Source organism: Vicugna pacos, chromosome 7 (assembly GCF_048564905.1).
Source record: "Vicugna pacos chromosome 7, VicPac4, whole genome shotgun sequence".
Classification (NCBI taxonomy): Eukaryota; Metazoa; Chordata; class Mammalia; order Artiodactyla; family Camelidae; genus Vicugna; species Vicugna pacos.
The window spans coordinates 44,095,202-44,121,237 of record NC_132993.1 but is presented as its reverse complement, the minus strand read 5'-3'; the positions used below and the strand labels follow the sequence as shown (position 1 = coordinate 44,121,237).

General features: G+C 44.6%; 1 protein-coding gene across 1 annotated transcript; it reads left to right on the top strand.

Annotated features, from left to right (window-relative positions):
* NFE2L3 (NFE2 like bZIP transcription factor 3) lies at positions 1-25,584 on the top strand. Its single transcript, XM_072964806.1, has 4 exons — positions 1-997; positions 18,108-18,275; positions 22,982-23,065; positions 23,839-25,584. Exons 1-4 carry the CDS (start codon positions 422-424, stop codon positions 25,105-25,107), a joined length of 2,097 nt encoding a protein of 698 aa, XP_072820907.1. The 5' UTR covers positions 1-421; the 3' UTR covers positions 25,108-25,584.
* The last annotated feature ends 452 nt before the right edge of the window (positions 25,585-26,036 follow it).

The window sequence follows — 26,036 nt, the reverse complement described above, 5'->3', positions numbered from 1 at the left end:
TTCCCCTGAATAAAGAGCCTTTGAGCCGGAGAGCCCCGCCCCGCGCGCGCCCCTCCCACGGGCGCGGGCCCGGGGCGGCCGTGGGCGTGTCCCCGGCGGCGGCGCCCGCGGCCCGGGGCGGGGCCTGGCTGCGGCTTGCGGGTCCGCCAGGCTTCTGGGCGGGCGGGCTCTGCAGGCAGGTGGCTGGCTCCTCTTCCGCCTCTGCCAAGCTACAGGCACCGGGCCGGCTGCGGTGGGAGCGCCTTTGTGCACAGCTCCGGGGGTTCGCGACGGCTGTTCCACGCCCGGGCCCATTGTTTTGCTGCTCTTCCTCTTCCGCGCAGGTGCCGGCGGCGCGCGGGTCCCGCACGTGCCAAAGCGGCAGCCGGAGCGAAGGGACCCACGGGCGCCGGCAGGGGCGACCCGGGGCGCTCGGCGGGGGATGAAGTACCTGAAGCCATGGTGGTCGGACGGAGGCGGCCTCCTGCACCTCACCATCCTGCTGAGCTTGGCGGAGCTCCGCCTGGACCTGGACCTGGACCTCTACCTACTGCTCCCGCCGCGCACCCTGCCGGGAGATGAGCTGCTGCTCCCAGGCGGCCCGACGAGCCCCGCCTACGCGCTCAGCCCCTTCCCGGCCTCGGGAGGGTGGGGTAGAGCCGACCAGCTGCACCCCAAGGGTCGGGAACTGGACCCCGCTGCACCGCCCGAGGGCCAGCTGCTCCGAGAGGTGCGCGCGCTGGGGGTCCCCTTCATCCCCTGCACCCGAGTGGATGCGTGGCTGGTGCACAGCGTGGCGGCCGGGGACGCTGACGGGGCCCACGCGCTGCTCGGCACCGCCGCCGCCTCGTCGGCGGGAGGGGTCGGCGCCGGCGTGGACGGGGGTAGCCAGGCTGCGTCGGGGGGCGGCGGGGACCCCCGAGCAGATCCGAGTAGCCCCTTGGCCGCCGGGGAGGAGGAGAAGGCACCAGCGGAACCGACGGCTCAAGTGTCGGACGCCGGCAGACACGCGACCGAGGTAACAGGAGAGCGGGACGCGAGCCGGGTGCTGAGCGAGCTGGCCGGGAGCCCTGGAGGGTGGTGAGGGGCCGGGGGAGGGGCACACCCTTAGCCCCCGAGGCGGGTTGTGGGTTCGAGGACAACTCTGCGCCTCTCCGTTTTATGAATCCAAACGAGGCTATTAGTGCTATCACTGTGGCTTTTAGGCTTTTGAGAACTAAGTGGGTGAAATCATCCGTTTGGTTGTAGAGAACATCTTTTCCGCGTTTGACGGGGATCACGGGTGGGGAAGGGAGACAGGATGCTGGAAATTTTCTTGCTCACTGTTTTCGTTCGGTTCTTAGCGTGCACTGAGATGTCTTTTTCTGGAACTGGAAGAGGCTTTGGTCTCCGGGAGGATGCACGTTTCTCTTCAGAATCGTGCTCCCGGCCTCAGGTGGAGCCCCCGTCCGGATTTTAACCCATTACAGTTCGTTTTTGATGCGTCCCTGGATTAAGGGGCCGTGGTCAGTGCCTACTCTGAGGCCAGCAGACAGACGGTGCCGCTGTTAGCTAACAGGCCCCACCCCCCACCCCAGAACTTGTGTGACCCCTTATTAGCGTAAAGAAAACTGGTACCTTGACAGTCACCTAGTGACTGACAAGTTCCCTTTGGTATGTAGGTTCAGACCCTTCAGCTTAACTTCCTTTTAAAACAAAGTTCATCAAGATCTGTTGACTTAAGTACCTGGTGCTTCCAGTAGTGGGTTGGAGTCTGAAGAGATGGCAGAGCAGTTTCCACAAAATCACCTTATCCAAAGTTCCTTCAAAGGGACTTTTAAAATTCTCTCTTGGCCCAAACTCTAGTGTTCACAACTGGTATCGATCAACACGAGTTCCTTGGACGTTTTTTGTGGAGTGCAATCTTATGCAAAATGGAAACTGGGGCCAGGCAGGTTTGTTTGCTGCTCTTCAGAATCGCCCTGTTTGTGTAGGCAGTTGCCAGACGAGCTTCTCCACCCTCTCCTGGAGGGGTCATTGTGCCGAGGTGCTGGGTGATTCAGTGTTATGCAGATCTGATCCCTTCCTCTTCCTGGGGCTGAAACTAATGGGGTGGGGGTTGATGAGAGTCTTGGTGGGCTCTTGGCTGTTCAGACCGTGAAACGTTCTTCCCAGTCACTTGATGGGTCTCCACCTATGGGGTGGTCTCACCTGAATCCCCTGCCCCAGCAGGATTGGTGCGTGCTGCCCTGCCTTTCCTGATCTGTGACATAGGTGCGTGAAACCCAATGCTGGATGCTTTCCCAGACGGCACCCTGCCCCCCTCACAGCTGAACGCCAGCCGGCTTGCAAAGTATTCGGGGGCCTGGAGGGAGGGGGACCTGGAGGGAGGCGAGGCTGCTCGCTTTTCAAGGACTTCCCTCCCCACTCCTAGCATCACCTGATTGATACCTATTTAGACAGGCAAGCCTACCTTGAGGGAAACTCTTGAGGACCTAGGCCCAGCCAGATCTTGGATGCCCTGTACCCAGATTTCCTAGGGGAGAGGGTGAAGTTCACCCAGGCCATTCTTCTGGCATTGCCTTCCCCGGCTGGCATGTGTGGACCTGCCTTACCGTGGTGGCTGTTAGGATCACCTGGTTTTGTTCGCTCTGGTGGTGATCAGTTGTTGAGCACTTTTAACAGTTTTCACAGCCAGTTCACTGTTACTGGTAACATCTTTTACATCAACCGTTGGAGGTGCACAGGCCAGGCATCCTTATACCCCATTTGTACTTAAGGATACTAGAGCGAGGTTAGGGGGCTTGGCTAAAGCAACACAGTTAATTAGTTCCAGGAGTGGGACTAGAACACGAGCTTCATGACTCCCAGGCTGGCATGTTAAGCACCTACACTGTCCTCAGGTTTTCTCTGCAGGCGGGCAGCTGGAATGGGGCAATGCCTTCCCCCCGACTTCTGACCCCAGGACAACTGCTGTGCAATGCTGGATTGATTTTTAAAAGTGGATTGTACCATCAATAATGCCAAAGTTACAATGTGAAACGTGACTCTGGAGAAAATGGGCTGAAAGAAAGAACACTGATTTTTGCAATGAGCAAACCTGGGTTTGTGCCCTTGTATAGACAACTTTAATCACTCCAAGTCTCGGTGTCTCTCACCTGTCAAGTGGGAGAGGAATGCTTACCTCAGGAGTGTTGTGCCATTTAAGTGGGAAGAAGCAAGAGTGAACTACTAGCCCAGTGCCTGGGATGTAATTGTTGTTGTCCTCTTCTGCCTCCATCCTCAGCCCAGCCTCCTTAACCTGTCTGCACACACTGTATTCTCTTTTGTCTTGTTTGTCTATGTCTGGCTTGGTTGGTTGGTTGTTACAGGGTGGGGGATGCTGGAGCCAGACTGCCTGTTTTGGGACCCTGGCTCTACCCTCATAGTAGCTCTGTGACCTTGGGCCATTTCTTAAACTATCTGGGCTTCATTCTCACCTGCACAAAAGGGGATAATAAAGGTGCCTACCACGGGGGGGGGTTGTTATGAGAATTAAACAGTTCATTCCCCGGAATAGGCGCAGCACTGTGCCTGTACTGTCTGAAATGCTTGACAACAGTTAACTATTGTTAACTTCGAGGAGAGGGCTGTGCCCCGTAGGAGCATCATAGGTTTGTTTTGTTTTGTTTTGAAATAGATAATTCTGGTGGCTTACAATTGAGTTGCAGGAGATTCTGGCTTTATAGTATAACTTTCCACAACTTGTGTACATGTGCCAAAATATTTTGGAGTAGGGGATTTTCCAAGTATCAAAAGTACTGCTTTGGTTTCACTTCTTAGTGGAGCTAATCATTAGCTGAAAACGGTATGTGGAATTCCCCAGGGCAGACGCACTTCCCTTCATAACCACCGCCATTCACTCACAACCCGTGAAGCACATGGTCTTCAGTCACTCATGGGTTAAACAAAGAGATGGACGGTTTTTTGCAGAATTGAATGTGTGAGCATATTTGAAGATGGGGCGTCTGCTTACAGCCAGCATCAGTATTTCAGAGAGCTGTTGCCACTTAAAAACTGAGAAGGCTGGTGGTCATCTTGATGTGGTTTTATGCCCTGGGATGGGTGAGGGGTCCAGCAGGACCTCTGATTTACTGCCCATTGGGTTGGGTTTCTCTAAGCCACAAGAGGAATCCGATACATTTGCTTCTAAGAGTAAAGGGAAGAGAAAAAAGGTCCTTGATTGTTAAAGTGAAAGTTGGTTTTTGTTTCAAAAGCAGAGATGGCCCCTGGTGTCTGGGCAGGTGGGGAGACGTGAAACTTCAAACACTTGCCTGTTTTCAGCTCATAGCTCTGACGCAGCAGTAGCCTTACACGTCATTACGTAGGTTGCAGCACAACAGGGTTTAACAGTAGGCTCTTCCTTTTGCTCACTAAGGATGCAGTGAAGATGCGCCTACGGTCTTCTTAGGGGAAAGGATGGCACAGGTCACCGTGTTAGTGTCCTAGCGCTGCCACAGCAAAATATCACAAAGTGGGTGACTAAAATCACAGAAATTTCTGGTTTCACACTTCTGGAGGCAAAAAGTTGGAGACAAGGTCTCAGCAGCGTTCCTTCTGAGGGCTATGAGGGAGAATTTGATCCAGGCCTTGCTCTTAGCTTCTGACAGTTGGCTGGCAATCTTTACGGCACCAGCCCAACCTCTGCCCCCTTCTTCACGTGGCTTTGTCCCCATGCGCATGTCTGTATCCAAATTCCCCTCTTTGTAAGGACATCAGGGATTAGGGACCCACCCTACTCAACTAATTATCTCCACAATGACCCAATTTCCAAATAAGGTCTCATTCTGGGGTACTGGGGTTATGACTTCAACATGCGAATTTCGACGGGCTGGGTTCAATCCGTCGTACAGTCACTATCTCTCTTTACCTGGCAACTCTCAGGGTGTCCAGCCTGCTTACCAGTAGGTGCCGATTATTGAAAACGAAGTCAGCGGTTCCTAGCAGCAGTGGGTCTGTGGGGAGGGTCACCTGCAGCAGGACTGGGTGTAAGTTCATAAGCACATCTGGGGTTTTTGCTGGCTTGGTGTGCCATAGCCCCAAGGAACCTTATTGTAAACTCCTTCCAGTCGGCCCTTCTCACGTGGTAAGTTAGAGGTACCACCTCTGCGGTGTACGAGTCTCCTCTTTGCTCCCCCTACTTCTCAGCTCAACTCAGGCCCATACTGACAGGGAGACTCAGGCAGGCTGGTCTAGCGGTCGGGACGCAGCCCTGGAGTCCGACAGCTGGGGTAGCTGGAGGCCTTGGCTCAGCGCTGACGGGGTTGTGTGACCTCTCTGTGCCTTGGCTCCCTTAGCTGTAAAATGGGATGGTAAGAGCACCTTAGGGGGAGTTGTTGGGATTGAAAGAGACCATGCAAGTTCGGCAGCTTGTACTTGGTGAGCCCTCAGTAATGTCAGCTGCTGCTGTGCGTTCCGCTGGGGCTCTAATGCCCCTTCCCAGGTACACCTGTGCATTCTGTTGCTGGGTGCAGGTTTCCAGAGCACACCTTGGTTCTTTCCACTTTCATTTGGGGAGCCTCCAGGAGCTCCTCATTACCCACCAATTGGATATTTTATTATTCAAGGCTCCCCATTTGGCCAAGTGACCCAGCTCCCCAACTGCCCAAGCTGAGCTCATCTCACTCCTCCACCTGTAGCCTACTTTCCTGCTCTCTCTCCCTTTCTTTCCCTGGATGGCCCCATGCTTTCCTGCCTTTCCCTTTGTTACCTTTGCCCAGAATGCCTCCTTTCATTCCTCCTGAGTCTTTTGCTGTTAAATTCTCAGACTCATCTTACCTGTCACTGCATCTACAAGCATTTCCTGTTCTTTCCTTAGAGTCCAGTTGCACTTTGTAACATTTCTTCTGTGGGACCTGGCATCCTGTACCTCGAACCACAGTGTCTTGAGTGTGAAAACTGGGTCTTTGCTTTAACCTGCAAGTGGCACTCCGGAACGGGATCAGGAGCAGAGGCCAGTTCAGCCAGCAACTATTGAGTGCTCTGCGTCCATCCTCCACATTGGCTCTGCAGAACTTCCAGGATGCTGTGAGCTTGAATGTGTCTTGGGTCTTTCAAGGCCAGAGTCCCAGTTAGAAAGTAGGTCAGGTCTGAAATCCTGTTGGGTCAGCTGACCACTTAATGCCAATTTGAGTGGATCGGGGCAGTGGAAAGCAGACTTTCAGGTTGGCATTATAATTAATCATGTGGTGAAACGTAGGATTGCCTAAAGTTATATAGCAAGTTAGCGACCTTGCCCGGAATAGAATGGGTCACTGTTCTTAAGTGCCAAGTAAACCATACCTACTCCCCACTGCAAAACTTCAGACATCAAAACAAGCTTCTCCCATTTGCGGAAGCCTTTCTTTACGGATAGTTTATTCTCAAAATCTAGTTGTTAAGGATCCACGTCAACGTTCAGACACACTTCTGGGTAGTGGATGCAGGGTGAGGCTCAGGTACACACCCGGGTTGTTTTGGTTAAGTTGCAGGTGGTGGCTGGCGGAATACGGGCAGTGACATAGAGGCATGGCCTTGTGAGATTGCGTGGCCCTGGGTTCCCCAGAGAGCAGAGCCAGGGTGACATACATATACGTAAGAGATTTACTTCACGGAATTGGCTGGCATGATCACGGAGGCTGACACGTCCGAACTCTAGGGTAGCTGGAAACCACCAGCAGGAGCCTGTGCTGCAGGCTTCGGCAGAGCTTCTTCCTCAGGGAGATCTGTTTTACTCTTAAAGGTTTTCAACTGGTTGGATTAAGGCCCACCCAGATCATCAACATCATATGCTGTTAGCCATATCTACAAAATGCCTTCACAGCAACACCTAGGCGAGTGTCTGATTGGACTCTGGGTGCTGCAGAATAAAACAGCACCACACCGTCCCTGCTTTCACTCCATCTCTTCCTAGGCAACCTCACTGAGCCGCAGGACCCAAATTGTACAAGGAGGATATTAACCTGGGGGACGCATCTCCCGGAAACCCCTGTGCTCTCCAGGAAGTAACCAAAGACTGCTAGGTCATGAAGAGCTGTTAGGTGAAGGAGGCCGAACCCTGAAGGCTCATCTGAAGGAAGGGCTTCTTCACCTTTCTAGGGAGCTGAGTTTCTCCAAAGGTGATCCAGTGACTGCGTCCGTTACCCCGTTAAGTGCAGATTTCAGGGCCCGCCCCAGCCTGGCTGGGTCAGAGTCTCTCAGGTGGGGCCTGGGGATCTGCAGGTTCCTGGGCCTCCTCCCTCAGGGCCTCTGGGTACCCAGCAGATGCCCAGCAGCATCTGAGTGGAGTGGGTCTGGCTGAAAGCCTGCCCTTCCATGAATGTGAGGCCCAGACTAGCTCCTGCACTGGGCCCCAGTTACCTGCTGGAGCAGCAGGGCCTGGGCTCGTGCCCTTGCCCCGGTTTCCCAGATGTTTTAAGGTTAAAGTCAGATCTCTCTAGCTCCTTGCTGGGGCTATGGGGAACTAGCTTGCCAAGAAAACTAATAATGAATGCAGAACTAACTTGCAAATAAGTGCAGTTTAAAACTTCTGCTTAAGTTCTAGAGCAGGCAAAGCTAAGGTAAAAATATGAGAACAGGAGAGAACTTTCTGGGAAGGCAGAAATGCTTGGTATCACAGTTGAGGCGCGAGTTAAACGGGTGCCTGCCTCTGTCAGAACTGTCCAGGTGAGGTTTGTGCGTCTCTGGCCAGTGTAAATCCTACCTAAAAACCGAAAGAACTGAGTAGTGGGGGCAGTGGTGTTAGTGATAGAAGAATGTTGTTAACTGTTCAAACTGGGGGATGGGTACATGGAGGATTTACTATATTCTGTTTTCTGTTTATTTTATGTGTTTGAAATTTTCCATTATAAAGAAAATACAAAAACACCATGCATTTTTAGGGCCAGAGGGCCTATCCTGCCTGCTGGATAATCTAGCATTAAGTACATGAATCATAAATGAATCTCCACTGCCCCCACCCCTCCCTAGTCCTTAGCCTGCAGCAAGGAGTGACTTGCCTGAGAAATAGCTCGTTTTCAAATCAGAGGTTGCGGGTTGGAGTTCATGCCCTTGTGTCCTAGGTGTTGAGGCTCCTGTTGGGTAACCCTGGTTGTTTCTATCCCCTACTTCTCCTGGTGGGCAGTCACATGAAACAGTAACTTAGTTTCAGCCACACGGAGAATGCCTGACAGCATTTTTAGCTGCCTCTCTGCCTCCTCCAGGAGCCTTCAGAAGTGAGTTTAGTCTGTATCGCATGTTATTGTGGAAGATTTCCAGCACACATTACAGGTGGAGAGAATGGAGACTGGGTGGCGGAGCCCCGTCCCTGTCACCAGTGCGGGGCCAGTCTTGCCTCACCTGCCCCTGCCCTTCCCCCTCCCCCTGTTGTTTGGAAACACATCTCAGACATCATTTCTTGCGATTCTTGTGCCAGCTCTTTGCAGGGGCTCATAGCAAAGAGAGAAGCCTGGCTTTGTTCGTCTCTTACTCTTTCCCACTCTCTCATCGACTCAAAACCTCCTGTAAATATTTTGGTGTATATCCTTAAAATATAAGGACTCTTCTAAACATTACCACCACCATTAGCACACCTACAAAAAACCAACAAAAATTCTAAAAATTCCCCCAACCATCCCATGACTAGTTTCTCTGCGGTTGGTTTGTCAGACTCAGAATCCAAATAAGATCCATGCCGTGGGTTGTAGCTAGCTGTTCTGTGTGACGATGCGGTGATGTTCAGACAGTCAGGAACCTGCTTTACTCCTCTGGGGTGAGCACGTTCCGCCCGTGCACTTCTCACCTGGGTGAAGCAAGCGGGAGCTAGCGTGGGTGGTGGTGGCGCACTCGCCTGCCTGCAGGAAGCAGGACAAGTGGCTTCACTGAATGATGTCTCACAGGACCAGACAGAGGTGTTGGGGCACCCAGCGACTACCAGAACTGGTTGGAAGGTGGAGCCCAGGGTAGGAGGAGAAATGCATTGGTCTCTTCTTTACCCACCCCCAGGCCCAACTCCAGTCTCCTGCTCCAGCCTTCCCACTGGTGAACCTCACTGGGCCCCAGAGTGTGCAGACATCAGCTTCTGGGGAGCACACAGGGGCCTGGAGGGGCAGACAAGAACCAGTACAATGTCCAAGAGCTGCCTCTGAAGTAAAAACGCCTACAGCCAAATCCTGGTTCTGTCACTTACTAGCTATGTGACTTAAAGCAAGTTGCTTGACCTCTCTGTGCCTCAGTTTCCTCCTCCACAAGAAGCAATAACAAGAGTACCTACCTTACAGGAATGCTGAGCAACTTAAGAGAGATTGTGTATATGCCTGGCCCACAGCAAGTGCTCAATAAAGGTGAGCTATAATTACTATAAACTGCTGCTAAAAACCACCCAGGCCAAACAGGACACAGTCTCTCTTTATCTGGCTCCTTGTTTCTCTCTAGCCCTGATGACTCCAGTTTGCCTCCAGCCTAGAGACAGGCCTCAGAATTCTTTGGCCTTCACTCCTCTCCCTCTGATGTCATCCTTCTCGTAGGTTGTTCTTTGTCTTTGAAGGTTCATCCAACGCGAAAGGTCAAAGCAGATCTCAGTCCTTCCTCCCTCAGGTGACTAAATGAAAGGCCCAGCTAAGCCCGCTGGGACGGTTCACAAAGGGTTTCTTCAGGGTCAGAGTCTCCATCGTACTTTTCAGGTCCTAATACAGGATAGGAAGTACAGACTCAGAGATCATGTTGCCAGTTACCAGGAACTTCAGAGACTTAGCAAGGAGAAGAGAAAAGCCTAGTTTGCCTCTTTCTTCCCCTTCCCTTCACTGTCTCAGAAAACCTTCCTGCAAGGCAAGGCCTGTTCCTCACATTGGTAGCAGAGGTGAGTTAACAGCTGGAGGACAGGTGTCAGAAGTTTACAGCCCCCAGTAGGAATGAAAAGACCCAAATAATTGTAATTTGACATAGAATAGAATAAATACCATAGAAGAAAACCTAGAAGCCTTGGAATTTCAGAGACAGAAGAACCAAGTTTTAGCCAAGGGGCCCAAACTGAGAAGGTTCTGGATCTATGCAGAGGATGAGGGGGGTCGGCTCCCAGCAGACAGGGCTGTGGTGGGAAGGGCCTGCTTTTCTAGTAGGTGCCGGCTCCGTACAAGTCACAGGGTGTGAAGATGTGATTAAATGCCCCTGCTCACAAGTTTACGATGGCTTCCTATGGTGAATGTGGAAACTTTCTTCTTCTTCTTTTTTTTTTTTGAGTCCTAGACCTATTAGAATAAAAATCACCTACCTACACACAAATAAAAAGTAACTTAATGATAGGTTTAACTTACCCATTCTTTAAGAGCATGGACCATAAATCAACAGTGCATGCACAACAGTACTTGTAAAACACGTGTACTGTTTCAGCTCCATGTCACTGGGCTGAGGAAAACAGGAAAGAAGAGAGCAAAGAGATCATAATTACTGGTTACTGGGGCTGGGGTCGCCGTCTCTTGACATTCTGATTAATGGGTTGTCAGCAGTTTGTCATTCATTGCGACTCTTCAGAACCAAAAGCAGTAGAAAGGAGTAGTGATTAATGTCCGCATAACATCTTAAAATGTATAAAGTACTTTTTCTCAACTAATTCCTTAAAATGCGAATTAAAAGTATTATCCTTTCATTTCACAGATGAGGAAACTGAGGGTCATAGTGGTCCAGGGTCACATAGCACATAGGAGTAGAATGGGCCTTCCTTACTCAGCTGTTTGGACCTGAGCCCCCTCCAGACGGAAGCCTTTTTGTAGGGCCCTGCAGACTGTGCAAATGTGGTACAAGTGCAATAGGCCTTTTTCACTTTCTAAGTAGAAATAAGATAAGACCCTCCACCCCACCCTGCCTTGAGATCCTGGTGTCTCCCCGGCTCCGCCAAGACAGAACCGCTGACTGTTACAGGTTGGGTTCTCTGGGAAGGGGACTCTGAGCCTGAGTTCGGCAGGCAGGATGTTTATAAGGGAGTACCTTTGGGATCTACAACTGTGGAAGGGAGGACAAGAAAGCAGGGCCGGACAAGCAGAGGTGAGGCTGAGAAGCAGGCTGACGAAACCAGGAGCTCTGGGGCTGCAGCGGTGCGTCACTGCTGACCCACAGTGGGCCGCGGGGGCCAAGCCTTGATGCCCGCCCTGCTCAGTCCTGGAATGTGGGTGCCCTGGAGAGGGTGTGACCCTAGTCAAGGCAGCTCTCAGTAGAGGAGGCCTTCTGAAAAAGCCCGGCGGGAGGCTGTCTGCCGGCAGGTCCCTAGCAGCCACTACAGCCCCTCCTCGAGGGGCGTCTGGATTGCACAGCTCCGTGTGCCTTACACTCACCTGGGGAGTTCTCGTTCATCACTTACTATAACGTGCTTCTGCTAGCTTTATAGTGAGCTGTCAATAAATTTTGTTAGAATGAATTTTTTAAAAAGCCCTAATTAAAAAAAACCTCACTGAATACCTAAGGCTGGATGAATTCAAGTCTCTGTCTTCCCAGGGCAGTGGCACTTGGTCAGCACTTTTCATCCTGCCACCAAGAGTCTAGAGAGTCACGTGGTCTCCTTCCCCTGTGGCCTCGTGGATAGGGTGACCATTTGGGACAGTCTTAGTTTATGCCTGTTGTCCAGTTTAATTGTTCATCACACTCTCTTACTGTCTCAGAAATGGACTGGTTTGGGTAGTAAATTAGACAGTCACTTATTCACAGACCCTTGGAGTGTCGGGACTGGAAAGGGCCCTCTCCAGGAACCAGGCATTCAACACTGAGGTGACTTGCCCCAGGTCTCATGTCTGCCTCCTCTGCCCCCCATTTATCTCTTTCTTTCTCTCTCTTGCAGAAGACAAAGAAGTACCTGTAGGCAGCAAAGAGAGCTCAAATTCCTATTCTGACCATGACTTTCCATCTTTGGGGGTACTCAGGCATTCTCTCACTGTCTAGATCCTGTCCCCCTCCCCAGTCTAAAGCTCTGCCACTACTATCTTCATTGTCACCACGAGTTTCACAGGTACATTGGATTTCAGCTGCTAATAAACTGCATCTTTATTTAGCCTTTTAGTTAGAAAAATATTTTTTAAAAAAACAGAATAGGTGGGATGTGAGGAAATGGATATGCTGAAATACCACTGATGACAATGTAAATTTAGATCAGCCTTTTTGGAGGGCTGTTTGGCATACCTCATGAAAGAAGTTGAAAACATTGTCAGAATGATTTCTTTATAAAAAAAAGTCGAACTCCTGGTTACAGGCAGAATTCAAGGGGAATTCTTTCCAACTTTCCAATAAGTAATTCTGATGTTATCTAAAGCTTCTCAATTCTTTTTTTCAAAACCAGCATGACAATTATACTAAGACCTAAAAAAAAAAAATCAAACCCAGGAATCACTAAATGTTAGTGAGGCATACAAAAATACAAAAATATAGATGTCTGAAGCATTTTTTAAATGGTTGTATTAGTTATCCATTGCTGCATAATAAATTGCCCCAAAATTCAGTGATTTAATACCACATTTATCATCCCACAGTATCTGTGGGTCAGAAATTCTGGAGTGGCTTAGCTAGGTGGTTCTTGTTCTCAATTTCAAGAGGTTGTTACCAAGTTGGCGGTTGGGTTGCATTCATCCAAAGGCTTGGCTGGGGCTGGAGGATTCACTTCCTATGTGGATCACTCACGTGGCCGTTGGCAGGAGGCCTCAGTTCTTTGCCAAAGTAGGCCTCCTCACGGAAAGCTTGAATGTTCTTGCAACATGAGTGCTGCTTTCACCAAAACAAGTGATGAGAGAGAGAGAGAAAGAGAGAGCAAGGAGGAAGCCACAGTGCTGAACCATGGCTTCCACCTTATTCCTTTTGTTAAAAGCAATTCACTAAGTCCAGCCCCGACTCAAGGGGAGAGGAATTAAGCTTTACTTCTTGAAGAAAAGAGTGTGAAATAGTTTGTGGATATTTTTTAATCATCTTAATGCTCAGTATCCATTTCTACTTTTAAAGATAGCCTTCAAAAAATAAGGATGGATCTTCCCACTACCAAATACTCAGATACATTCTTGCATCCACTTTCTACTCCTTATCTCTAAATAAAGGCTTTATTTTTCCTTCTTTCAAACTCAGAGGCAGGAGGGTATAGCTCAAGTGGTAAAGCACATGCTTCACATCACAAGGCCCTGGGTTCAATCCCCCAGTGCCACTGTTTTAAAAATAAATAAATCTAATTACTTCCAACTCCCTTTCCTCCCCAAACCCACTAAAAACTAAAAATAGAAACAAAAAAACCCAAAAAATCTTAGAAACTCAGTCCTGGCACCTATACTTTGGAGTCTATCTGTAGCCTCTGAATGTTATCCTTTCTCCTTACCTTACAATCATTCCTTACTATACAAATCATTACCTTACAAACATATTCTAGTGTCCCATCTTCAAGACAAAATACTGCTCTGACCCATTTCTCCACTCATTTCAAAGCCACAGTTCTTGAAAGGATTGTCTGTACACTGTTTCCAATTTGTCATCTCCCATTTACTCTTCAACACAGTATCATTTGGATTTTACCCTAAGTTGATTTTTCCAAGGCCACCAACAGCTTTCTTTCTGCCAAATCCAGTGGATACTTTTCTGTCCTTATCTTGTGCAACCTCCAAGCAGCATTCAACACAGTCAACCACTCCATTCTTGAAATAGTGTTGGGTTCCAAGACATTCATTGCTAACCACACCTGATTGATGTTAATGAGGTGATTTTTGGAAAGCCCTCTAAGGATAGGGACTGGTTGCCAGGGGAACCAACCACTTGAGAGAGGGTTGAAGTTTAAACCACCTCCAAGACCTCTGGGGAAGCTAGAGCAACTGGAGATTGAGCTCAGTCACTAATGGCCATGATTTAATCAGTCATGCCTGTGTAGTGAAGCTTCCATGCAAAACCAGGACAGGCTTGGAGATCTTCCAGGTTGAGGAACACGTGGAGGTGCTGGAAGAGTGGTGCACCCACCCAGAGAGGGTGTGGAGTCTTCATGCCCCTTCCCAGGTACCTTGCTCTTAGGTGTCCGGTTGTTTCTGAGTTGTACTCTTTTGTAATAAAATGATAAATCTAGTAAGTAAAATGTTTTCCTGAGATCTGTGAGCCACTCTTGCAAATTAATCAAACCCAGGGAGGAGGGGTCACGGGGACCTCCAATTTATAGGCACTTGGGAAGCACAGTGACAGCCTGGACTTGCACTTGGCCTCTGAAGGGTCGGGGCAGTCTTTGAGACTGGGCCTTGAACCTGTGGGAGCTGCCGCTGTCTCCGGTAGACAGTGTCAGAATTGAGTTAGACTGTAGGACACCCAGCTGGTGTCATGGAATTGCTTGGTGCGTGGAAAACCCACACGTCTTGTGTCAGAAGTGAAGTAGTGTTGTAGTAGGCTATTGAGAATAGAGGAGACACAGAGCTTTTTCCTTTACATCAGGTATCACCATTATTAGTGAATAGTATTCTGGAAGCGTGATCAAAGCAATTAGACAGGACAGTGAAATAAGAAATGTAAATGTTGGGAAGGAAGAGGTGAAAATAATTAGCAAAGCAATTGATATGTCTGTACACTTTAAGGAGGAAATACAGATTAACAGAAAATGTAATGGAAGAATCATTTTCCTGGGTTAACCTTTTGCTGTTGCCTTGGTCAAAGTAACTTTGCTATGTAGGGATTTTTAGGGTAACTTGTTAGTTAGATATAATTTCAAACTTAAAAAAAATTGCAAGAATAGTATATACGCTTTACTCAGATGTACCTGTTCTTCACATGTTGCCCGTTTGAGTCAACCTATTTATATCTCTATATACATATAATTTTTGTTCTGAAACATTTAAGAATGAATTGAAGTCATTGTGTCCCTTGATACCCAAATACTTTAGTGTATGGTATTTCCTAAGAATCTTTTTTTTTCTATAACCAAAATCAAAATCAGGAAATTTAACATAAGTCTGACTATGACTGTCCATATTCAGATTTTTATCTATTGCCCAAGTAATGTCCTATATAACTACCTTTCCTCCTGGGTCCACATCTAACCCAGGATCACACATTGTATTTAGTTGTCAAATCTCTTTAGTCACCTTTAATTTGGCAAAGTTAAAGCAGTTCTTGACCTTTAGATTTTGGAAGAGTATGCATCAGTTATTTTGTAAAGTGGCCCCCGATTTTAATTTGTCTATTTCCTCACTACACTGAGATTATGAATTTTTGACATGAATACCACTGAAGTGATATATCCCTTTCCATATTGTATCAGGAGGCACATGATGTTGGTTTATCTCCATATTGTGCTGATAGATTTGACCAGTTGGTTTTGATGATGTTTACCAGGTTTCTCCTGAAGTGTTATTTTTCTCTTGTAATTGTAATCTGTGCTGTGACACTTTGAGACTATTTAAATATCTTATTTTTCATCAAATGGTTACCGCCTAGTTTTAGTATCCGTTTATGATTTTCTAACTCCATCATTCTCCTTCCATATTTGTTAGTTGCATGCTACTCTAAGGAAGAGTCCCCTTTTCCCTCATTTTCTTGTTTATATTCAGATGGAGTCATTGATTCTTTTGTTTAACTCATGTAATGAGTTGTGATCCATTATTATATGATAAACATTTTAACCTAATTTCTGCTTCTTGCAGTGTGGTTTGTGGTCATATAGAACTTCTCTGCCTTCAGTCTTCTCCTCCTGAGATTTTAGGCAAGCCACCTTACAGATTTTTGTTACCAAACTCTCATACACTCTAAAAGTTTGATCAGTTTCCTTATGGGCTTGATCTAGTACCATACTGGCCACCTGTTTCCTCTGTTACCATTTATGTGATAACATTCTTCTGTTTCCAAGTTCCTGTATGTCTCCATATCTGTAGTATTAACTCACATATTACAGATTAAGGGGACCTTGTTTCATGGTTCTAAAATAGCTCATGTGGTTTAGAGATCAGAAGCTCCTATGCCCACCAACAGCAAATGTTTTTGTAAACAAAGTTAGCTACCTCAAGAGTCTAGAATTTTTAATTTGATTATCTCCAGGCTGAAGAAAATAAATCTTCCCTTGGCAAAAGATAGAGGCTAAAAGAGTGATGACCAGTCTACCTTTTCCTTTCTTTCCTGAATTTAGATAGGAATCAGAGCTGTAATTGCAAGAAAGAGCAAGACTGTGGCATCTCACTCATCAGAAGTTGGATCCCTACCACTCAGGATGTTGTGTCTAGGAGCTCATCCATTCAACAATTATCTATTAAGAATCTACTGTGTGTCAGGCTCTGGGGTAGGCAGTGAGCATACAGCAAGGACCAAGCAGACAGAGTTCCTGCCCTCAGGAAACTAGCATTACAGTGAAAATATAGTAATACACCAGCTGGTGCTAAGTGCTGTGGGGGAAAAATAAAGCAAGGTAAGGGAGAAAGATATTAATGGGAGAGGTGCTTTTTTATAGAGTGCTTAAGAAGAAAAGTGAGATGGTAATATTTGAATAAAGACCTGAAGGAAGCACGGAGGGGTTTGGCAGGGGAGGTGAGCAGAGGGAAAGCCTTACCAGCAGAAGGACAACAAATAGGGGGAGCAAGGTGAGAGAGTGCTTGGCATGCCTGAGGCTGAGTGTTGGGGCATTGCCATGTTTTTCTATAGTGAAGATGAAGAATCAGCAAAGAATAAAGAGAAAAGGCACTTAGATGCCAGGTGAAAAACCTGTTTCCAGGAGGAGGGAGTAACAAAGTAAATGTCGCTGATGGGTCAAGAAATTTGAGGATGGAGAACGGTAGTCTTGGGAGACTGTGATGAGCTGTTTCAGTTGAGTGGTGGAGACATGTCCTCACTGGAATAGGTTCAAGAGAGAATGCACTGAGTCCGAATGACTAGAGGATTTTGCTCTAAAAGGAAGCAGAAAAATAGTATGGGATCTAAAGAGTAATGTGGGACAAAGGGAAGGATTTTTAAAGATGGAGTTGTTACTATATGTTAGTAGGCTGATTGTAGTCAACCAACAGACAGGAAGCAATTGTTGATGCAGAAAAGAGGGAAGGGTAGCAGGAGCAATGTCCTTGAGCACACAAATGGAGAAGTTGAGGGAAGACCACCGACATCCATAGTGTCAAGAGGGAGGCTGAGTTTGTCATTGTTTGGTACAGCGAACAGAGAAACAGGTAAAACCAAGTGGGCCACCAGCACATTAGCTTCCTTTTTCTGCTCTTGCTTTGCCTCCTTCTGGCATCTGTGGATTTCCATTTCTTTCACCTTCACTTTAAAAAGGTTAACATTTCTGTGGTTTAGAGTGGGGGACAGTGGTGCTGTCCTTGAGTTAGTCCAGTGTGTTTTGTTGTTAGATGGGAGAATTTAAAAATAAATCCTTTGAAAGAATGAGAGGCCTTGATGTTGTGTTAGAGGGAAAAAAAATTATACAGAGGGCTTTTAATATTATAATTCAAAGTATCAGAATATATAGTATATGCTAAATAGTAACTATTTGAATGTTTAGAATTCTCTAGCCTTTTAATTATTTAAGTCGCCTCAAAGTAAAGGTGGAAGGAGGACTCATCTGGGTAAATAAGCATAGTTGAGAATATCAATGGAGATGTTATTTTAAGCCTTATTGTTAACTTAATTTTTTCAAAATAAAAATGTATTTACCTTTTTCCTGATTGTAAAAGAAATGCGTATTTGTTGTAAAATATTCAAAGAGTACAGAAATGTATAAGTGACGTCAACACTTTTTACCCTCTCTGCCCCAACCCATCCCACCTTTCAGGGAGAACCACAATTAATACTTTGTAATAATACTTCCCAGATTTTTCTATGTATGTTTGATCAGCGTTTACTCCTAACGTAGCTATTTGATCTATTTTCCAACAGAAAACTAAATAAAAACTGCCTGCTGGCAACATTGATTTTCAAATCTAACCAAATTTGCAAATATTTTAAATTTAGGGGCTTTAAATGCTATATAAATATAAATTATCCAGATTAGAACAGCTTGTCTATTAGGACACAAAAATGACCTTTGCTTCAGAATTAAATATTTGATACTGAAATAATGAACTGGCAGTCTTAGCTTTTGAGTAGTGGGTTTTAATGATCACTGAACAGTAAGTACAAAGCAGTTTTAAAGATTTGACTTACTTGATGAAATATGGATTTCTACTTAGCACATTTTGGTACTTTTATAGGAGAATGAGGTCCTAAGGGCTGTGGATCACAGTTTCCAGCATGAGGAAAATGAGCAAAGAGCATCAACCCAGAAGGAGAAACAACTACAGCAGATGAATCAAGATGAAAATAAAATAGCAGATAAACCTGCCTGGGAGTTAGAAAAGACCACTGAATCTAGCCATGAGGTAAGCATGTTGGAGTATTCTAGCAGTACCATTTTGGCTGTAAAGTAGATTTTTTATGGCTTTTGACAATCTGTGTTGAGAATGAATTTTGTATTTAAATGTGTCTGGCTGTAAGTAAATCTGACATATGAAAATACATGTATTTTTTAAATTGTGGATGCGATTGTTTGATTTAAAAAGGAATCAGCTCATAGTTAGTTCTGGTTAACTCACACCCATCCAGGAACTTGCTAGCAGGTTTTGTTGGTTGCAAGGGATAGAGATGGATGGCTGGCATCCTGAACCCAGGAATCCTCAACCAGTCACTTGCTGAAGCAGCCAAGTTGGATAGGCCTGGGAAAGTAAGCCATAGGACCCTGCGGGCAAATCACCCTCAGTACCAGCGGGGGCTCGGGCTCCAGTTGGCCATGCTGAGTGAGCATCCAGGAGCCCACTTTGTACCTCTGGCCAAGCCCAGTGGGACGGACAGCCTCATTGGCTCCTCTGTCTAATCACACTCATCAGCAGTCAAAGGCATATAGAAAGACGAACTCCAGGAACCAGGCTGAAGGGAGGGATTCTCCTTGCAGCTGTGCTTCCTCCCTTTCAGCTGGGATACAATCTGCAGCTCTGCTGAAGTTGTAGCCCACAACCCTGGCAAACAAATGCTCTAGATGTTCCACAGACTGTTAACCAGTTGGCCCTTCCCCTGGAAGGTGTCACTTGCAAGTCTTGCCCCAGTGGTTCTCTCAGCCTTGACTTGCCCCAAGTAGTGTTTGGGGGCTGTGCCTTGAACACCTGTGGATGGAGAGTACCATGCCTCGGTCCTTCTCAGCCCATCATCACTGTAGCCTTGACTATGTAGCATCACACTGAATATTAATTGATTGACAGAGTGAAGTCAGAACAACTTTGCTCCTTTTGCCCACCCACCACTCTCCCGCCCCCTCCAGCTTGTTCTGACCTTCCTATCAGTTTGACTTGGCACAAACATCAGTTTGGACAAAACCTTCCAGAGACATATTAATCACTCAAAGCATGGTGTTGGTACCTTGGTTCGTAATTATTGAGTTCAGCTCATTTTGTAGCTCCATTTTTACAGCTTGTCTTTATCAGTCTTTAGTTAGCATTTACACTACATCTTTATATATTGCAAATTACTCATTCCTTATAGGAACTTCTAACAATACATGTAACATGAGATGTTACTTAGTAGGTGCTCTTATAGCTTGATGAAATAAAGCACAGGTGACCACAGTGAACCACTGGCATATTTCTATTCTTTTGGGTGACAACTTGAATACCTAGGATGACTGAAATAATTTGATTAACAGTGACTTCTTTCTAGCCCTACTGCAAGCCTGGACTTAGACTGCAGGCTGTTAATGATTAAATACACAGTATGGTTATCTTTAAGGCCTGAAGATATTTCCTTCTCACTCAAGAAAGTTGAGTTTATACATTGTTTCATCTTCTTAAAAGGTGTGATAAAATTAAATGTACCCACCATATTCTTTGAATACTCCTGGTGATCTCTGTTCAAAATGCAATGAATTCTTGACCCAAAATAGAACTGTATTTGTATTTTATGTGAAGATTTAGGAAGGAGGATGACTGTCCACAGAAAAGGCACAGGGCCATGAGATTCTGAAAGAGAAGTGAATGAGTGGATTTTCTTTGTAACACAGGTGAAGGCAAGTTTAAGGGATAGGGAGGGCCTCCAGGGACTAGCAGCTACATAAAGCCAACATCACCATCAGGGCAGAGGAACCTGTGGAGAAATACTGTTCAGTGAAAGCTGGAATAGATGAGAGGTCTCTAAGGAACTCTGTCACATCTTCCACTCTCCCATCTCTTGCCTCTGTCTCCTGTGGAACCAGCCAGAGGGCAACATTGGTAGAGGTTGGCCTCTCAGCCCTCCATTTCCAGGGGAACTGAATAAGAGGGAGCAGGTAAGATGGTTTAATGAAACATCTTTGACTACTGAAGGATCAGTCCATAATTCATTTTCAGTAGAATGATCCTCATACCCATACTTCTATGTTCTAAATATTAAGGCTTTCTTTTCTGCAAATGTTATCTACCTACCATTAAGGATTGTTTTTGCAGGAATGCAGATTTATGCTGTTATCCATTCTCGGATGCTTGTGACCATCAGGCAACTTTTTTGGTCAGTGGTTGGCCAGGACTAATGAATCAAGTTTCTGAAATTTCTTAACAAACTAGGAATCATCTAAAATAATCCAAATGGTAAAGAAGTTCGCTACCACTAAAAATGCATCATATACCACTTAAAGAAAAACAAACCAATTCACCCATCAGGTAAAGAAAAATAAGAAATCTTATACACCAGTTTACCTTAAATAAGTCCTATAGTATCCATAAAAATAGACACAGAAAGCCTTGTGTACTATGGGCCTTGAAAACACAGTTTCATAGAACCCAAGGCATTTTGCAGAAAAAGAAACCAAGTATTTGTACCCACATACACAAAAATCAGTCCAACTTGTCTGGATTTTCTTCAAAAGAGGAAACCCTAAAGTAAAGTAAAAGTTGGGATGGGAGTTTTATACACAGCAGATGAGTCAGTAATGTGAACTTGCTAACATACAAAAACACCCCTTTGCCACATCAGGTATAGACATCCTGGATAAGATGTAATGGGTATTATCTTCAAATGCATAACAGAACTCAAAAGCAAGAAACAGAACTCCTACAGATACAAAAAACAAAGAGGGAACTCAAATCCAGAATTTAAGATGACCAGGCATCAAAGCTAAAGAGCCTCCAAGAAGAACTGTATCCAGATGTCATGACAGAGATTGGGGTTGAGTAGATGAGAAATGAGGTTTCAAGCCATGCCCACAGATACCTAAATTCCCTGTGTAAAGCTCAGAATGTTTAAGGGCTCTTTTAACTAATAACTAATAGGAGACAGAGCAAGGAAGCTGTCATCCACCTTTTAGAAATCGGAATGCCAGATTGTGTGAATTCAGACTACTGTCACCATCAGGAATCCTGAGTCAAGAAAGGAAGTTCTAGAAAATGATATAAAAACTGGTCCTTGGCACTATGGGAAACAGTACAGAGGAGGTTCCTTAAAAAACTAAAAATAGAGTTACCATATGATCCAGCAGTCCCACTCCTGGGTGATTTATCCAGAGAAAACTAATTCAAAAAGATACATGTACCCCAGTGTTCATAGCAGCACTATTTACAATAGTCTATACATGGAAGCAACCTAAATGTCCATTGACTGATGAATGGATAAAGTTGTGGTATACACACACAATAGAATACTACTCAGCCATTAAAAATAATGAAATGCCATTTGTAGCAACATGGATGGGCCTGGAGATTTGAAGTAAGCCAGAGAAAGAAAAATACCATAGGATATCATATATGAAATCTTAAAAAATGGTACAAATGAACTTACAAACAACAAGGTCCTACTGTATAGCATAGGGAGCTGTATTCATTATCTTATAATAACCTATAATGGAAAAGAATCTGAAAAAATACATATATAAAAAACTGAATCACTTTGCTGTACATCAGAAACTAAAGCATTGGAAATCAACCATACTTCAATATAAAAAATATATATTAAAAAAAAAAACTGGTCCTTGAAGAGAAAAATATGTTAACGGTCTTAGTTGGTAACCCTTGGTATAAGTCCTTGGCATTACTACAGAAACAAATCCCGATAGAGATAAGGTCACCTTTAAATATGAAAAGAAAGAAGTAATAGGATAAGAAAATTAAGTGATTTCTAATAGGAGTTCCAGGAGAGACTGGGAAATATAAAGAAGCAGTATTCAAAGAGTTTATGGCAAGTATTTCCAAAATTAAAATCATCTTATGGTTCAGATTAAAGGAATACAGAGAGTCTCAAACAGTAAATAAAAAATTAAGTCCCAGACATATCAAAGTGAAATGGCAGGGCAACAAAAACTAAGAAAAAATTGAGGAAACAACAGGTTTATACTGTATGGCACAGGGAGGGAACTAAGGTCAGTATCTTGTAAGTTGTGAAAGAATATGAAAATGAATATATGTTCCTATGACTGAAGTATTGTGCTGTACACCAGAAACTGACATTGTAAACTGACTATACTTCAATTAAAAAAAAAAAAAACTACCTGAGGAAAAAGATTAGCTATAAAGTGACAGAGCAGTAGCAAGCAGCAATAGTTAATAAATGCCATAAGCCAAAGTGCTGAGGGAAAACATTAACCCTGACAATCACGAGAAAAACTATCACTTAAGCATGAAGGCAAAATTAATTCCAGGCTACAAAAACAAGAGCTATCAAAGGAAATATTTCAACAAGAAACTAAATCCTGAAGGCAGGAGATGAAGTAATGAGTAAATAAATGGGTAAAACTTTGGTAATTATAAATATGTATTGGACTGTAGAATTACAACATCCTGTTAATAATTTGGAAGGTCGGGTGGGGAGGGGAGAAATAAGGTGGACTAGGAATACTAGTGAAACAATATATGGAAGATGGTTAGGGCAGGAATGGAGGAGCCTGGAGTTAAAGGTTCTAAAAAAAGGTATATTAAAATACTAAAAAAAAGGAATAGAATGTAAAAATTCCAAAATAGAGATAAAAATCCGGCATGGAAATAAGACCTAGTTATCCTCTCAAAATTAAGCCTAAAAGTCCCAGGCAACTACTTCAGTCTTTTAAATGAATGGTGTACTTTGTGTTTTTCTACAGAGACATCAAAATGGAACAGACACATCTTTATTTCTGGAAGACTTATTTCAGTTGCTCTCATCACAGCCTGAAAATCCACTGGAGGTAACTGGAACCTTGGCTTTTATCCTTCCAGGAAAATATCTGCACTGGCTCCTTTGTGAACAAATATAACCCATTTACCTGGAATACATAGCAGCATAAATACTTAGGTGATAGTATCTAGTGCATTATTTAAGCAGACTTAGGATTACTTTTTATAAAACTCTTCAACTTTGGAGAAATAGCCAAATATGTACACTGTTCCTCCTTCTGAATAATCACAAAGGTAGAATCAAATTCATAAAATCCATGTTGAATCCAAATGGCAGTAAATATTTGACAAAGTAAGGCACACCTTCTTCTGGCAGCACTTGGGTCTTGATTGTATATTATGCTGGTCCAATTTGCTGTAAAAAGCTCCTCTCCCCACCCCTCAAGACTGTTTCACTATAGCTGTTGTTGTATCTGATAATCCACCAGGTGGATTTAGATTGCCAATAGCTAGGATTAAGAGTTGCCTCTTATAAGTTACAGTAAGATTATATGAGAATTATTTAATGAGACCAGCTTTTATACTAACCTCATCAATTTTTCTAATTTTCCATTATGTTCAAAAAACAAATCTTCCCCCCAATACAACATATTTCTCATTTGGGTTCACATCATGTATTTACCCACATTATTTAACCAGGGAATGTTACTCATAGCCAACAGCATACCCTTATTTGTATAGAGGAATTGACAAAAGAGAGGAACAAAAAGTATTGTATTAGGTACTAGAACTGCTATTGAAATAGTTATATATATTTACAGTGCTTTTTCCTTTCCTTTTTCAGGGCATCTCACTAGGAGATACTCCTCCTCTTGCAGCAAGTATCAGTGATGGCATGTATTCTTCCACACATTACAATGTAAATTTTAGCCAGGCTCTAAGTCAGGATGTGAATCTCCATGAGGCCATGTTGCTGGGTCCTGACAATACATTTAGAAGAGACCCAATAGCAAGGACTTCACAGCCACAAGAACCATTTCTGCAGTTAAATTCTATTACCAATCCTGAACAGACCCTTCCTGGAACAAATCTAACAGGATTTCTTCCACTTTTTGACAACCAGATGAGGAATCTAACAAGCCAAGACCTTCTATATGACCTTGATATAAACATATTTGATGAGATAAACTTAACGTCTTTGGCCACAGAAGAAGGTTTTGATCCAATGTTAGTTTCTCAGCTTTTTGAAGAACCAGATTCTGATTCTGGGCTTTCCTTAAACTCAAGCTACAATAGCACCTCTGTCGCCAAGTCTAATTCGTCTCTCTCTCTCTGTGATGGTGCAATAGGTTATAGCACTGACCCTGAAGACCTGGAATCTCTTTCCCGCCACGACTTGGAAGGAGCTGTAGGCGGCTACTACCCAGAGTCCAGTAAGCTTTGTCACGTGGGTCATAGGAGCGATACTAATTTTGACGCGGACCTTGCATTTCAACACGTACTGCATAACCACACTTATCACTCAAGTGCACTAGAATCCACTTCTGAACCCCTTTCGTGGCCTGGGGAGTCACAGAAAATAAGGAGTAGTTACCTCAATGACACAGGCAGAAACTTAAGCCGTGATGAACGGTGTGCTAAAGCTCTGCGTATCCCTTTTACTGTAGATGAAATTGTCCGCATGCCTGTAGATTCTTTCAACAGCATGCTAAGCAGGCACTATCTGACAGATACGCAAGTGTCTCTCATCCGTGATATTAGACGAAGAGGGAAAAATAAAGTTGCTGCTCAAAACTGCCGTAAGCGCAAACTGGACGAAATTTTGAATCTGGAAGATGATGTATGTAACTTGCAAGCAAAGAAGGAAACCCTTAATAGAGAGCGGGTCCAGTGTCACAAAGCTATAAACACGATGAAACAGAAACTGCATGAACTTTATCATGATGTTTTTAGCAGGTTAAGAGATGATCAAGGTAGGCCAGTCAATCCAAATCAGTATGCTCTTCAGTGCAGCCATGATGGAAGTGTTTTGATTCTACCCAAAGAATTGGTGACCTCAGGCCACAAAAAGGAAAACCAAAAGGGAAAAAGAAAAAGTGAGCGAAGAAATTGAAGACGGATCCTCTGATATGCAGCAGCGACGTTCAGAAACTGATAATGGATCACAAACCACTTAAATCTGCTTCAAAGTTTAGCTCAAGTGTTCCAAGTATCCTTCAAATACTGCTACTTGAACCATGGTTTCAATCAAGGCTATTATTTTGAAACTTACATGGACAAGTTTAGGACTTAAATATCAAACATGGGGGAAGCCATAACTTTTCATGAAGTCCTCTTAATACTATGTACAAAAAGGGTACATGAGAACTTGTCACTTTGGTATCCATTGTTTTAGTAAGATAGTCATTGCAAAGAGCAAATACTGGGTTTAATTATTTCAAAACATGTTTCAGTTCTTATGACTTAAAACGCAAAGTAGCCCCTAACATTTTCATTTAGCACTGAAGTACAGTGACTTTTGAAAAGCTTATTTTAATTTTTATGAATACTTAACTTATATGACTTTGTGGAAATAAATTTTGTATTTCAATTTATAAAGCACTAACTTTTTCCTTTCATACACAAATCCTAAGCAAATTTACTTTGGATATTTATCCTTCAAAATAACCACATTCAGGAATACAGGTGAATACCTAGCAAATAGAGCAGTATAGGGTTTAATTTTTTTAATTACACAGATTGATCAGCCAAACAAGTCAATATAGTAATACCAACACAGAATAACATGAAAACCCAAAGTTAAGTGGTGAAACCCTACACCAAGGTGCCAAAAACAGCTTTAAACTATTCGTGCATTAGACATTAATGCCTGGGGACAAAAGGCCTCCCTCCTGTAACTAGAGCTACCTGCACATAGGGAAACCGAGTTCCCTGGCAGTAAAACCAGCCTGGAGGAATGGCCCCACATCTGGTGACAGCTCACACACACAAAACCCAAACTTGCTCAAATGTGGAAACACACAAAAGCCCAAGCTAACATTA